The following is a 13,194-nucleotide window of genomic DNA, read 5'->3' as shown; positions in this document are numbered from 1 at the left end:
AGACGACACAGCAAGCTAGCATTTTGATTCTCCTTTTAACAGGCAGGCTATCCAGCGGGCTGCGACACACCAAGCTAGCATTTTGATTCTCCTTTTAACAAGCAGGCTATCCAGCGGGCTGCGACACAGCAAGCTAGCATTTTGATTCTCCTTTTAACAAGCAGGCTATCCAGCGGGCTGCGACACAGCAAGCTAGCATTTTGATTCTCCTTTTAACAAGCAGGCTATCCAGCGGGCTGCGACACAGCAAGCTAGCATTTTGATTCTCCTTTTAACAGGCAGGCTATCCAGTGGGCTGCTGTCAGATTTCACTTTGGACTGTACCAACCATCAGGAGGCCAAGCGCTCTAAGACAAGGGGGGTGTGGAGAAAGGGAGGGAGAGAAAAGAAAGGAGGGAGGAAGATAGAAGAATGTGAAGGACAGGAAAAGAGGGGGATTCAGTGGAAGGTGTGCCCCAGTCCTGTGCTGCCTCACAGAGAGGAACAGAGGGACAGCCAGAGGCAGTGTTCCACGCAAACAGCCACTGGGGGACTGGCCCGACTGGAACTACCACTGGAAAGGGAAAGGGGAATACCTAGTCAGTTGTACAACTGAATGCATTCAACTGAAATGTGTCTTCCTCATTTAACCCAACCCCTCTGAAGTACACTCACTAACGCTTTGGGCTAACTTTCACATCTAATACCCCTAGCAAATTTGTAGTGTAACGTTTTGCGATTGTATTTTTGGTTTCTTCCTTGGAGCATTTACTGTATCAGAATAGCAATACGCCTCTGGTATTACTGATTGAGCCAATATGGATGCCCAGTTGCATCTCCCATTGGTTCAATTATGACCCTTAACTTGATCTTTCCAGACCTCACAGAACCCAGTCTGTCAACATCTTCATTACTATAATATACCTATGCTAAACCTTATGATTAACAATAATGTGAATGGCTCTGAGGTGGTGTACCCAATGCCAGACTGGTCTGCAATCTTCCTCCTCTCTCTCCCTCCATCCATACACGCTCTCTCTCTCGCTATGTGACTCGCCCTGACCTTTCGATGCTCCTCATGCCCTGGAAGCACTTCAAGCGGGCGCAGATAAACAGCTTACTCTCCAAGCGCTCGCCAGAAAGCTTCAATCACGTCTTTTACAGACAAAATAGAGGAGGAGGAGGACTGTGGGGAGGAGAGGGATGAGGGGGCCGTGGCAATGCTAAATGGACCTTGATGGACCTTGGAGGAGAATGAGAGAAAGGGAGACAAGCGTTTGTTGTGATTTTCTACGACAGGCAGCTGAAGCAGTGTTGTGCCATCAGGGAGTGAGGATGTGGTCTGAGTCCATTAGTAGCAATACTAGAATGAGTGGATCTACTCCAGCCCTCATAGAAGACCACACACACACAGACAGGCACAGACAGGCACAGACAACCAGGGTCAAAAATGAATACAATACAAATCATCATACTACTATATTCCCTATGTAGTGCAACCCACTGTTTCTTGGCATTACAGCCTAAAAAGTCAAAGGGCAGTCTCATCAGTTGGTCCTGAGGACCGATACATACATGGTAACATCTCCATGGTGATCAGAACTAACAGCTTGTGACAGCATGGAGAAAGGTCATGTCACCCTAAGACGGTAAGTCAATGGGTTGGACACACTCTCTGTCAAGCATCAAAGCTAATAGAAGCAAAGAGAGAGAGAGGGATCACTAGAATCAAAGAGAGAGAGGATGAGAGGTCACTAGAATCAAAGAGAGGGGATGAGGGATCACTAGAATCAAAGAGAGGTGATGAGGGATCACTATAATCAAAGAGAGGGGATGAGGGGTCACTAGAATCAAAGAGAGGGGATGAGGGATCACTAGAATCAAAGAGAGGGGATGAGGGATCACTAGAATCAAAGAGAGGGGATGAGGGATCACTATAATCAAAGAGAGGGGATGAGGGATCACTAGAATCAAAGAGAGGGGATGAGGGATCACTATAATCAAAGAGAGGGGATGAGGGATCACTAGAATCAAAGAGAGGGGATGAGGGATCACTATAATCAAAGAGAGGGGATGAGGAATCACTAGAATCAAAGAGAGGGGATGAGGGATCACTATAATCAAAGAGAGGGGATGAGGGATCACTAGAATCAAAGAGAGGGGATGAGGGATCACTAGAATCAAAGAGAGGGGATGAGGGATCACTAAAATCAAAGAGAGGGGATGAGGGATCACTAGAATCAAAGAGAGGGGATGAGGGATCACTAAAATCAAAGAGAGGGGATGAGGGATCACTAGAATCAAAGAGAGGGGATGAGGGATCACTATAATCAAAGAGAGGGGATGAGGGATCACTAGAATCAAAGAGAGGGGATGAGGGATCACTATAATCAAAGAGAGGGGATGAGGGATCACTATAATCAAAGAGAGGGGATGAGGGATCACTAGAATCAAAGAGAGGGGATGAGGGATCACTAGAATCAAAGAGAGGGGATGAGGGATCACTAGAATTAAAGAGAGGGTATGAGGGATCACTAAAATCAAAGAGAGGGGATGAGGGATCACTAGAATCAAAGAGAGGGGATGAGGGATCACTATAATCAAAGAGAGGGGATGAGGGATCACTATAATCAAAGAGAGGGGATGAGGGATCACTATAATCAAAGAGAGGGGATGAGGGATCACTATAATCAAAGAGAGAGAGGATGAGGGATCACTAGAATCAAAGAGAGGGGATGAGGGATCACTATAATCAAAGAGATGGGATGAGGGATCACTAGAATCAAAGAGAGGGGATGAGGGGTCACTAGAATCAAAGAGAGAGAGGATGAGGGGTCACTAGAATCAAAGAGAGAGGGGATGAGAGGTCACTAGAATCAAAGAGAGAGGGGATGAGGTGTCACTAGAATCAAAGAGAGAGAGGATGAGAGGTCACTAGAATCAAAGAGAGAGAGGATGAGGGATCACTATAATCAAAGAGAGGGGATGAGGGGTCACTAGAATCAAAGAGAGAGGGGATGAGGGGTCACTAGAATCAAAGAGAGAGGGGATGAGAGGTCACTAGAATCAAAGAGAGAGAGGATGAGGGGTCACTAGAATCAAAGAGAGAGGGGATGAGGGATCACTAGAATCAAAGAGAAAGGGATGAGAGGTCACTAGAATCAAAGAGAGAGAGGATGAGGGATCACTAGAATCAAAGAGAGAGGGGATGAGGGGTCACTAGAATCAAAGAGAGAGGGGATGAGGGGTCATTAGAATCAAAGAGAGAGGGGATGAGGGGTCACTAGAATCAAAGAGAGAGGGGATGAGGGATCACTAGAATCAAAGAGAGAGGGGATGAGGGGTCACTAGAATCAAAGAGAGAGAGGATGAGGGGTCACTAGAATCAAAGAGAGAGAGGATGAGGGGTCACTAGAATCAAAGAGAGAGGGGATGAGGGGTCACTAGAATCAAAGAGAGAGGGGATGAGGGGTCACTAGAATCAAAGAGAGAGGGGATGAGGGGTCACTAGAATCAAAGAGAGAGAGGATGAGAGGTCACTAGAATCAAAGAGAGAGGGGATGAGGGGTCACTAGAATCAAAGAGAGAGAGGATGAGGGGTCACTAGAATCAAAGAGAGAGGGGATGAGGGGTCACTAGAATCAAAGAGAGAGAGGATGAGGGATCACTAGAATCAAAGAGAGAGGGGATGAGGGGTCACTAGAATCAAAGAGAGAGGGGATGAGGGGTCACTAGAATCAAAGAGAGAGAGGATGAGGGGTCACTAGAATCAAAGAGAGAGGGGATGAGGGGTCACTAGAATCAAAGAGAGAGGGGATGAGAGGTCACTAGAATCAAAGAGAGAGAGGATGAGGGGTCACTAGAATCAAAGAGAGAGGGGATGAGGGGTCACTAGAATCAAAGAGAGAGGGGATGAGGGGTCACTAGAATCAAAGAGAGAGAGGATGAGGGATCACTAGAATCAAAGAGAGAGGGGATGAGGGGTCACTAGAATCAAAGAGAGAGAGGATGAGAGGTCACTAGAATCAAAGAGAGAGGGGATGAGGGGTCATTAGAATCAAAGAGAGAGAGGATGAGGGGTCACTAGAATCAAAGAGAGAGAGGATGAGGGATCACTAGAATCAAAGAGAGAGGGGATGAGGGGTCACTAGAATCAAAGAGAGAGAGGATGAGAGGTCATTAGAATCAAAGAGAGAGAGGATGAGGGGTCACTAGAATCAAAGAGAGAGAGGATGAGGGATCACTAGAATCAAAGAGAGAGGGGATGAGGGGTCACTAGAATCAAAGAGAGAGAGGATGAGGGATCACTAGAATCAAAGAGAGAGAGGATGAGGGATCACTAGAATCAAAGAGAGAGAGGATGAGGGATCACTAGAATCAAAGAGAGAGGGGATGAGGGGTCATTAGAATCAAAGAGAGAGAGGATGAGGGGTCACTAGAATCAAAGAGAGAGAGGATGAGGGATCACTAGAATCAAAGAGAGAGGGGATGAGGGGTCACTAGAATCAAAGAGAGAGAGGATGAGAGGTCACTAGAATCAAAGAGAGAGGGGATGAGGGGTCATTAGAATCAAAGAGAGAGGGGATGAGGGGTCACTAGAATCAAAGAGAGAGGGGATGAGGGGTCACTAGAATCAAAGAGAGAGAGGATGAGAGGTCACTAGAATCAAAGAGAGAGAGGATGAGGGGTCACTAGAATCAAAGAGAGAGGGGATGAGGGGTCACTAGAATCAAAGAGAGAGGGGATGAGGGGTCACTAGAATCAAAGAGAGAGAGGATGAGGGGTCACTAGAATCAAAGAGAGAGGGGATGAGGGGTCATTAGAATCAAAGAGAGGGGATGAGGGATCACTAGAATCAAAGAGAGAGGGGATGAGGGGTCACTAGAATCAAAGAGAGAGAGGATGAGGGATCACTAGTTGCATCACTATTCCGATCACTCTTCTGGTTTGACTAGAGACTGTCAGAGAGAGGCATTGGTAACCAGCAGTACACAGAGATACAGAAGTATTGTTCAGTGACTCTAGCAAAGCCCCACAGCCTTTCCTCCTCCTCTCCTCCTCTCCTCCTCCTCTCCCTTCCCAGCCCACATCCCATTCTGCCTGGAATGCGGATGAGAGTAATGCCGTTTGCGTCCCCAAAGACGAAAAATGCGGGGTGCTCCGAATTGGTTTAGAGACATTGGGGCTGAGCAATGTGATTTCTGCTTGACTGTCACAAATGTAGCACAACAGGAAAATCAATTTGCCTTCTGTGCCTCTTGGCTCGAGGAGAATCCAAATGCCAGGCGAACCTAGATAATGTTGTATTCCATTTGAGAAATGGCAAGGAGAGAGAGAGAAAGAGAGAGAGACTGAGAGGGAGAGAGAGAAACTGAGCTGCACTTCCTAACCTCCTGCCAAATGTATGACTGTATTAGAGACACATACTGTATTTCCCTCAGATTACACAGATCCACAAATAATTAGAAAACAAACCCAATATTGATAAACTCCCATATCTACTGGGTGAAATACCACAGTGTACCATCACAGCAGCAAGATTTGTGACCTGTTGCCACAAGAAAAGGGCAACCAGACAAGAACAAACACCTTTGTAAATACAACCGATATTTATGTTTACTTATTTTCCCTTTTGTACTTGAACTATTTGCACATCATTACAACACTGTATATAGACATAATATGACATTTGAAATGTCTTTTCCTTTGGAAGTGTTGTGAATGTAATGTTTACTGGGTTTTTTTATTGTTTATTTCACTTTTGTTTATTATCTTCTTCACTTGCTTTGGCAATGTAAACATATGTCCCCATGCCAATAAAACCCTTAAATTGAATTGAAATTGAATAGAGAGAGAGGGAGAGAGAGACAGGTCTGGAAAGGAGAGGGATGAATGGAGTGAGTTACGCTGAGGGAAACAGATGCAGAAACAGACTCCAAGATAAATCCATGTCTGTCTGTAGGGTTGGGAGTTACCAGGGACCTCACGATACCATATTATCATTATACTTAGGTGCCGATGCCATATGTATTACGATTCCCACTATTCTCACAATTCTATACGCATTGTGATTTGATGTTCCAAACATATTGCTCACTATATGTCTGCTGCAGAGACACAAGAGAGAGCATGAGAAATGAGTAGTGGAAATACAGGTGCTGAAAACATGTTGGCTCACTATTTAAAAACAAGATGGATAACAAGCTATAGGATGAAAAATACTGGAGCTTTGGCGCAGATATAGCCGACAAGCGCTAGCTAATGCTTTTTTTTAAACAGATCGATACATGGAGTCAAAGTATCGATATGATATCATCACTAAAAATATTGCGATATGTAACTGTAGAGATTTTTCTATCACTATCTGTCTGTAGGCCTGATCTTCTCATAGGCTGCTGACACACCTCGCTGTATCTTCTATTACTGGGAGGTTGTTAGTGTGTGTGTGTGTGTCTGTTTGTGTCTGTGAAATTAATGTGTAGTGTTTGTGTGCATCTACAGTACAGTGTGAGTGCCAGTGTATGTGTGTGCGAGCATGTGTATTTGGTGTGTGCTGTATGTACACAGTCAGTCAATATGTGTGTGTGTGCCGTCTGATAGTGAATGTGTGTGTGTGAGACAGTGTTTATAGTGTGTGTGTGAGTGTGTGTGAGACAGCCAGGTGAAAGGCTGACAATGTGGAATTGCTCTCCTCTGACCGTTGTCAGGGGTGACAGGTGTCCCGTGAGCACTTGGCCGTGTGACGTGCATCGCCTCGGTAACCGAGGCAGGCATGACAGCTACCTTCAGAAGGCAATAAACAACAGCCACGGTCACATCATGGTCACAGTACGGTGGTGTCACGGTCAGAACCTTAATGTGATGGTGGTGCTGGTGCACACTTGACCAGTGACAACGCCACAGACTTGACCCTGAGTGACGAATGGACTCAGAGACAAGGCCTAGGGACAGGCCAACCTTCCAAGTGGTGTTATCAGCTATCCTTTCCCTCAAGAACAACAAGGCTCCTGGCGCTGACAGCATACCGGCAGAGCTACTTAAGAAGGGAAGTAACTTCTGCACCAGAACGCTCCACCAGTACATCACTGAGGTTTGGGACCAGGAGATCATCCCCAACAGTGGCGGAAGTGGAAGGCTGTCGTCTTATCGGCTCTTAACCAACCATGCTATTTTTTTTGTGTTGTTCGTAGCTTGTTTTGTACATGGTGTTGCTGCTCTCTTATGACCGAGAGGAGCTTCTGGACATCATAACTGCGATTTCTCACCTCAAACTGGACAAAAGGTTCTTCTTCAATGAGTCAGACTGGAGGGATATAATACAGAAACCCGACCAGGCCCAGTTCCCCATTATTCGCTGGAGAAGGAAACTGAGATTTCGCGGAAAGATATCAGGGTGCCTTGTGAGGATGAGGCGATGAGTGGCTAATCTGCCCTTGCCTTCCATCCTGCTAGCTAACGTTCAATCGCTGGAAAATAAATGGGACGAACTGAAAGCACGTTTATCCTACCAATGGGACATTAAAAACTGCAGTATCTTATGTTTCACCGAGTCGTGGCTGAACGACGACATTAAAACATACCGCTGGCGGGTTATACACTCTATCGGCAGGACAGAACAGCAGCCTCTGGTAAGACACGGGGCGGGGCCTATGCATTTATGTAAACAACGGCTAGTGCACCATATGTAAGGAGGTCTCAAGGTCTTGCTCGTCTGAGGTGGAGTGTCTCATGATAAGCTGTAGACCACTCTATCTACCTAGAGAGTTTTCATCTGTATTTTTCGTAGCTGTCTACATACCACCACATACCGATGCTGGCACTAAAACCGCACTCAATGAGCTGTACATCGCCATAAACAAACAGGACAATGCTCATCCAGATGTGGCGCACCTAGTGGCCGGGGACTTTAATGCAGGGAAACTTGGATCAGTTTTACCTAATTTCTATCAGCATGTTAAATGTGCAACCAGAGGGAAAAAAATTCTAGACATTTGCTCCACGCACAGAGACGCGTACAAAGCTCTCCCTCGCCCTCCATTTGGAAAATCTGACCATAGTTCTATCCTCCTGATTCCTGCTTACAAGCAAAAATTAAAGCAGTAAGCACCTATTCATTAACTACAGCTCAGCATTCAACACCATAGTGCCCTCAAAGCTCATCACTAAACACCTCCCTCTGCAACTGGATCCTGGGCTTCCTGACGGGATGCCCCCAGGTAGTAAGGGTAGGTAACAACACATCCTCAACACGGGGAGTCCTCTTTATGGAAGAGTGACAAATGGACTCAGAGACAAGGCCTAGGCATCAGCTGATGTAAAAAAGGGCTTTATAAATACATTTTGATTGATTGATAGGGACAGTCAGTGAGCCTCATACGCACAGAGGCAAAAATATAATGTTTGTATGTTTAGAAAGGAGACAGGTTGCAGGCAAGATAAATCACACAATTCTCATGACCTGCTAGTAAGTAATCAATCCTTCAGATCATAGCAACATCAGTTCTCAGTGTTTCTCTCTCATATGCCTGGTGTTGGTATTTCTCATTAGAAATGATCTCATAAACTACAGCTGGTAAACCCTAGCAGCTGTTACCAGACTATGATCCTCTCTCTATGAGGATGTGTTCTGCATGATGGGAGAATATTTATAGATACTCTATTAATCACAGCCATCCCTCCGATGAGATCCGCCTCCTGTCTCCCCATCTCACTCCGCATGATCTTGGCATTCGCGTCGGGAGCGGCTGTCCTGCTTTTTCATTAGTGTCAATCACTCCCGTACGCGCTCAGTCCGCCCGGAACAACCCGCTGGCCTCAGGAGCTCACTCAAGCATTTGTCCCGCCTCGTCACCGTGATTGACAGGTCTGCGAGCTGCTGACGTGCCCGTCAGGCCTTAATCAGGAAGAGCAGCGGAGGCTGTGGTTGGATGGGGAAAGGAGGGCAATCAGAGCCACGTCTCATAGCCGTGTGTCACTCTGGCCTGTCCAAGGCCTGTCCAACACACTCCCATTCATTACCTCACTGTTTATCTAAATGCTCATCCATTCCTCTAGGGAGGAACAGCCCTGAATCCTCACACACACACATCTGCTATTGTCTTATTTTGGCTTCCTGTTTTGATAGGAGGAATACAGAGGCCAACAGCAGCAGTATCTGTGCATCTAAAATGTTTTGCAAAATAAATTACAAATGATTTCCAATAGAAAGGAGACATCGAGGCTCTGAGTGGTGCAGTGGTCTAAGGCGCCCCTACAGCCTGCACTGTCTGAGTTAGGGGAGGGTTTGGCCGGGGGAGGCTTTCCTTGGCTCGTCCTCTAGCGACTCCTTGTGGTGGGCTGGGCGCCTGCAAGTTGACTTCGGTCAAAAGGCGTTTCTTCCGTCACATTGGTGTGGCTGACTTCTGGGTTAAGTGGCGTGTTAAGAAGTAGTTGGCCAGGTGGGTCATGTTTTGGAGGATGCATGTCTCAACCTTTACCTCTCCCGAGCCCATAGAGGAGTTGCAGCAATGAGACAAGGTTCTAACTAGCACATCGGTCATCTTGACATGGCCACTGCTGTAGTTCTGACCATATTGTTCTGATCATTTACGTGAACACAACAGGGTGTCATTATACCTGTACAGGATACTTCAACAGACGAATCAGAGGAGTGTTATGGAAAGAAAGAGAGTCAATCACCAGTATGAGGTTTTTGGATTATTTTGTGAAATGATTTGCCTTAGGAACCCTGTTGGCTTACCTGGTGCTGTGGTTGGGCCGCTGACTGGGGAGATGGGGCCAGAGCCGGAGCGTGATTGGTTGGAGCCCACAGGGGACCCAACAGGAGAGGACGATGGGCCGCTGCCCTGACCAGACAGGTGGGGTGACGCGTGAGGTGAGAAGGGTGACTGGGCTGGGTTACTCTGCTCCCCCTGGCTACTGGTGGAGCCTGTAGCACTGATGGCTGAACTGTGACCAGCCTCTGTACCTGTAGGGAGGTCATCTATGGAGCCAGACAGGTCCTGGAACAGAGAAAGAGAGAGACAGGGGAGATGGTGAGCGAAGAATATCATAAGGGAAACATACTATCACAATAAAGCGAGAGAGTAATCCACTATGCTGTGGATTACAACACAGTAATACATAACCCACAAAGCCTAACAATACTACAAAATACTCTCACAATAGAGCACAGCACTATACTGAAACTATACTGAAAGCAGTATAGTGCCTTGCTGGTGTAGGTCCGACAGTCTGTTCTGTGTGATGTGTAATGGGCCAGTATTCAAGGCTGAGCTTATGTTACACACATCCCCTGTGGGGAGAGAGAGGCGAGGGGGAGGTAGGAGGGAGGGGAGGACGGGAGCATTGACTGGTTAAGGGTATTCTGAACGTTTTCTAGGGAATCCCCTATGAATGCCGACAGACTGAATGATAGTCTTCTAAAAGAGGAGATTGAAGGGAGAGGGAGGTAGATAGTCCAGGTGTTGTGTGTGATGTCTGCATCTTAAACACACATCCCCACAGTTCTCCAGCTGCACTACGGGAGGCCACCCACCACTGATGGGATATGTGGGCCACAACCCAGGTGAGGCATGTATAATAATAATTATTTGGTGGGTACTTATATTTGTCCTATTTCAGTGAATTGGAAATGTGTTTTTTGCATATCCCACTCTCCCTGAGACACCCTTGGAGAGTGGGGTCACAGCCAGGGTCTGACATTATCAACAGTGATAATGGGTTAAGCGCCTTGCTGAAGGGCACATCGGCAGATTGTTCACCTTGTTAGCTCAGGGATGTGAACTAGCATCCTTCCAATTACTGGCCCAATGATGTAACCGCTAGGCTACCTGCTGCCCACCTGCTGTAGCTAGCTATCTGTCTGTCTTTCTGTCCACCCACCACCGTCAGTCAGGTTCCACAGAATCTGTCCCCACCCACCTTCTTGAACCTTTACCTAACCCTCTCTACAGCCACCAAAGACCTCTCCTGTGTCTCCTAAAATGGCCATAGTGAAAATACTGGATCAAAACTGAAGATGAAACCAGCCACTACTGTGGTTCTTTCACCAGTATATGTATTATTGTGATCTATTGTTTACTGAAGCATAACATGTTGAGTGTTATGGTATATTGTCCAGATGAATAAGAAGGTTTTGTGGTGATAAACAGTGATAAATGACTGTCTTGTTGTTCATGTATCCTCTGTGGTGGCACAGGCTTTTGTTTTCATCATGCCTCCGTGGCTGCCGCCCGTACGCCCGCCCGCCCGCCTGGTCTGCCCGCCCGCCCGCCCGCCAGGTCTGCCCGCCCTGCTCTGCCAGGCTGTCTCAGTCTGTCACATGGCATCATCTGCACGTGCTCGATCAGCCCAGCACACACACAGGCCTCTCTCTCTTTCTGTTTCTCTCTACCACTTCCCTCTCTCTCTGTCAGCGGTGTCACTCGCTGTCCCAACCAATCAACTCTACTGAGCTAGATGATGTCATAGGCTGTCTCAACCAATCACCAGAGCTATTTTTCTGAGCAGGCAGTCACAGGTCACCGCAAGTGTGTGCCATATGACACAGTGGGGTCCTGCAAAGAGGGAAACCATGGTGACGTACTTCTAAACAGGTGAATCTAGTGTGACATCCACCTGATTGTTAGCCTGAGAGCCAATTAAAAAAGGGAAAGCACTGTGAATAATTACATTACCCGCTAGTCGCCAGTTCTCCAATAACCGTTGGGCAGAAAAGCACATCATTAATTTGGAGGATTTGAGGATTGACCTGTTTGGATTAGACTCATGCTTGATGGCATCTAGACAGTGTTGTGACTGAGAGAGCCCAGGGAATAAGACCAGGCTCTTCCACAGATCTAACAGTGAAGAAGCCCAGCTGCTGCTCTCTACACAGTGATATTTCCAGCAGCAAACAGCCAGCCCAGCCAAATACCCAACAAGCTAGCTTGGGCCCTTTCCAAAGTGGCCCAAATCTAATTGGTTTGCCTCTGTGTTGCAAATTGCTCTGTGCAGTGAGTCTCCAAATAGCTGTCAACTACTCCCAGTTGGCATCTTGTATCACTTAATGTGCTTCTGAAGCATGTAATTGTCATAATAAGAAAAATATTGAGGTGATAATAACCACTTACGTTGAGATGGCCAGACCCCCAAGTAATGGCCTCCTATCTAGACGCTTCACACTACATTTGAGAGGCAGTCATTCGTGACCCTTCACCTCAGGGGTGTTGGCGTCAGCCTCCCTCCCTCTCCCTCTCTCTCTGAGGCTGTCAGCCTGTCAGACTCAGACAGGCAGGGGCACTAAGGGGACAGCTGAGCCAACACACACAGTAGAAACACACACACACAAACACACTCATAGAAACACACACGCACGCACATGTACACACAGGCACGGCATGCACACACAGGCACGGCATGCACACACCTCACACACACACCAGATCACCAACCTATGACTGAGTGGGAGAAAAAAAACACATCATTCAGTAAGGAGTGGTCTTTCTGCTGACTGTCCCCAAAGACATGCACAAATGAGATATACATATTTATTTTACCAGGCAAGTCAGTCAAGAACAAATTCTTATTTATAATGACAGCCTACTCCGGCCAAACCCAGACGACTGGGCACCGCCCCATGGGACTCGCAATCACAGCCAGATGTGATACAGGCTGGATTCAAACCAGGTACGATAGTGACACTTCTTGCACTGAGATGCAGTGCCTTAGACCGCTGCGCCACTCAGGAGCACTAATTAATGAGTGCTGCTGGGAAGGGAACAGGCAGTGTTCCCCAGTCCAGGATTCTCTGGTCATGCTGTCTAGACAGGGAGGAGTCAGGCACCACACCACAACTTCCTGTCTGTGGACCATGGGGAAAGAGAGCATTGACCCTCAAACTTCCTCACAGACATACTGCACGGCACACAATCAAGTGAACCAGGGTGAACCAGCATGGCTGTATTGAGCAGGGAAGGCTTTCTTACAAGAGGCTTGGACTGTAGTTGCTGCTAGGGCTAGGTCAGAGGCTGTAGCTGGCTGGGTCTGGAGCAGAGGACCGGGGCCATGCAGGGCTGGTGTTGTCAGCTCTGGTTGGTGGCTCTTGGGGCAGTGCTGTCCAGCGTGTCACCTCACTGTTGGAGGGACCAGCCACCCGCTGCCACAACAGCTTCCACCACCAGATCCCCCTGTCACCCTGCTGCAACCGCCCTGCCATGACAGGGAGGCTGGTGG

General features: G+C 47.4%; 1 protein-coding gene across 1 annotated transcript in view; it reads right to left on the bottom strand.

Annotated features, from left to right (window-relative positions):
• LOC115172096 (AT-rich interactive domain-containing protein 1B) overlaps nucleotides 1-11,312 on the bottom strand; it is an 84,082-nt gene extending 72,770 nt beyond the window's left edge. The window contains exons 1-2 of the mRNA XM_029729280.1: nucleotides 11,199-11,312; nucleotides 9,719-9,980 (exon numbers count right to left, since the gene is read on the bottom strand). Coding sequence (XP_029585140.1) covers nucleotides 9,719-9,980; nucleotides 11,199-11,312 — 376 coding nt within the window. The remainder of the gene's footprint in view (nucleotides 1-9,718; nucleotides 9,981-11,198) is intronic.
• Nucleotides 11,313-13,194: the final 1,882 nt, after the last annotated feature.

The sequence above is a fragment of the Salmo trutta genome, chromosome 33 (genome assembly GCF_901001165.1).
Source record: "Salmo trutta chromosome 33, fSalTru1.1, whole genome shotgun sequence".
Lineage (NCBI taxonomy): Eukaryota > Metazoa > Chordata > Actinopteri > Salmoniformes > Salmonidae > Salmo > Salmo trutta.
Note: the sequence above shows the minus strand (reverse complement) of the source record. Positions and strands in the feature narration are given on the sequence as shown.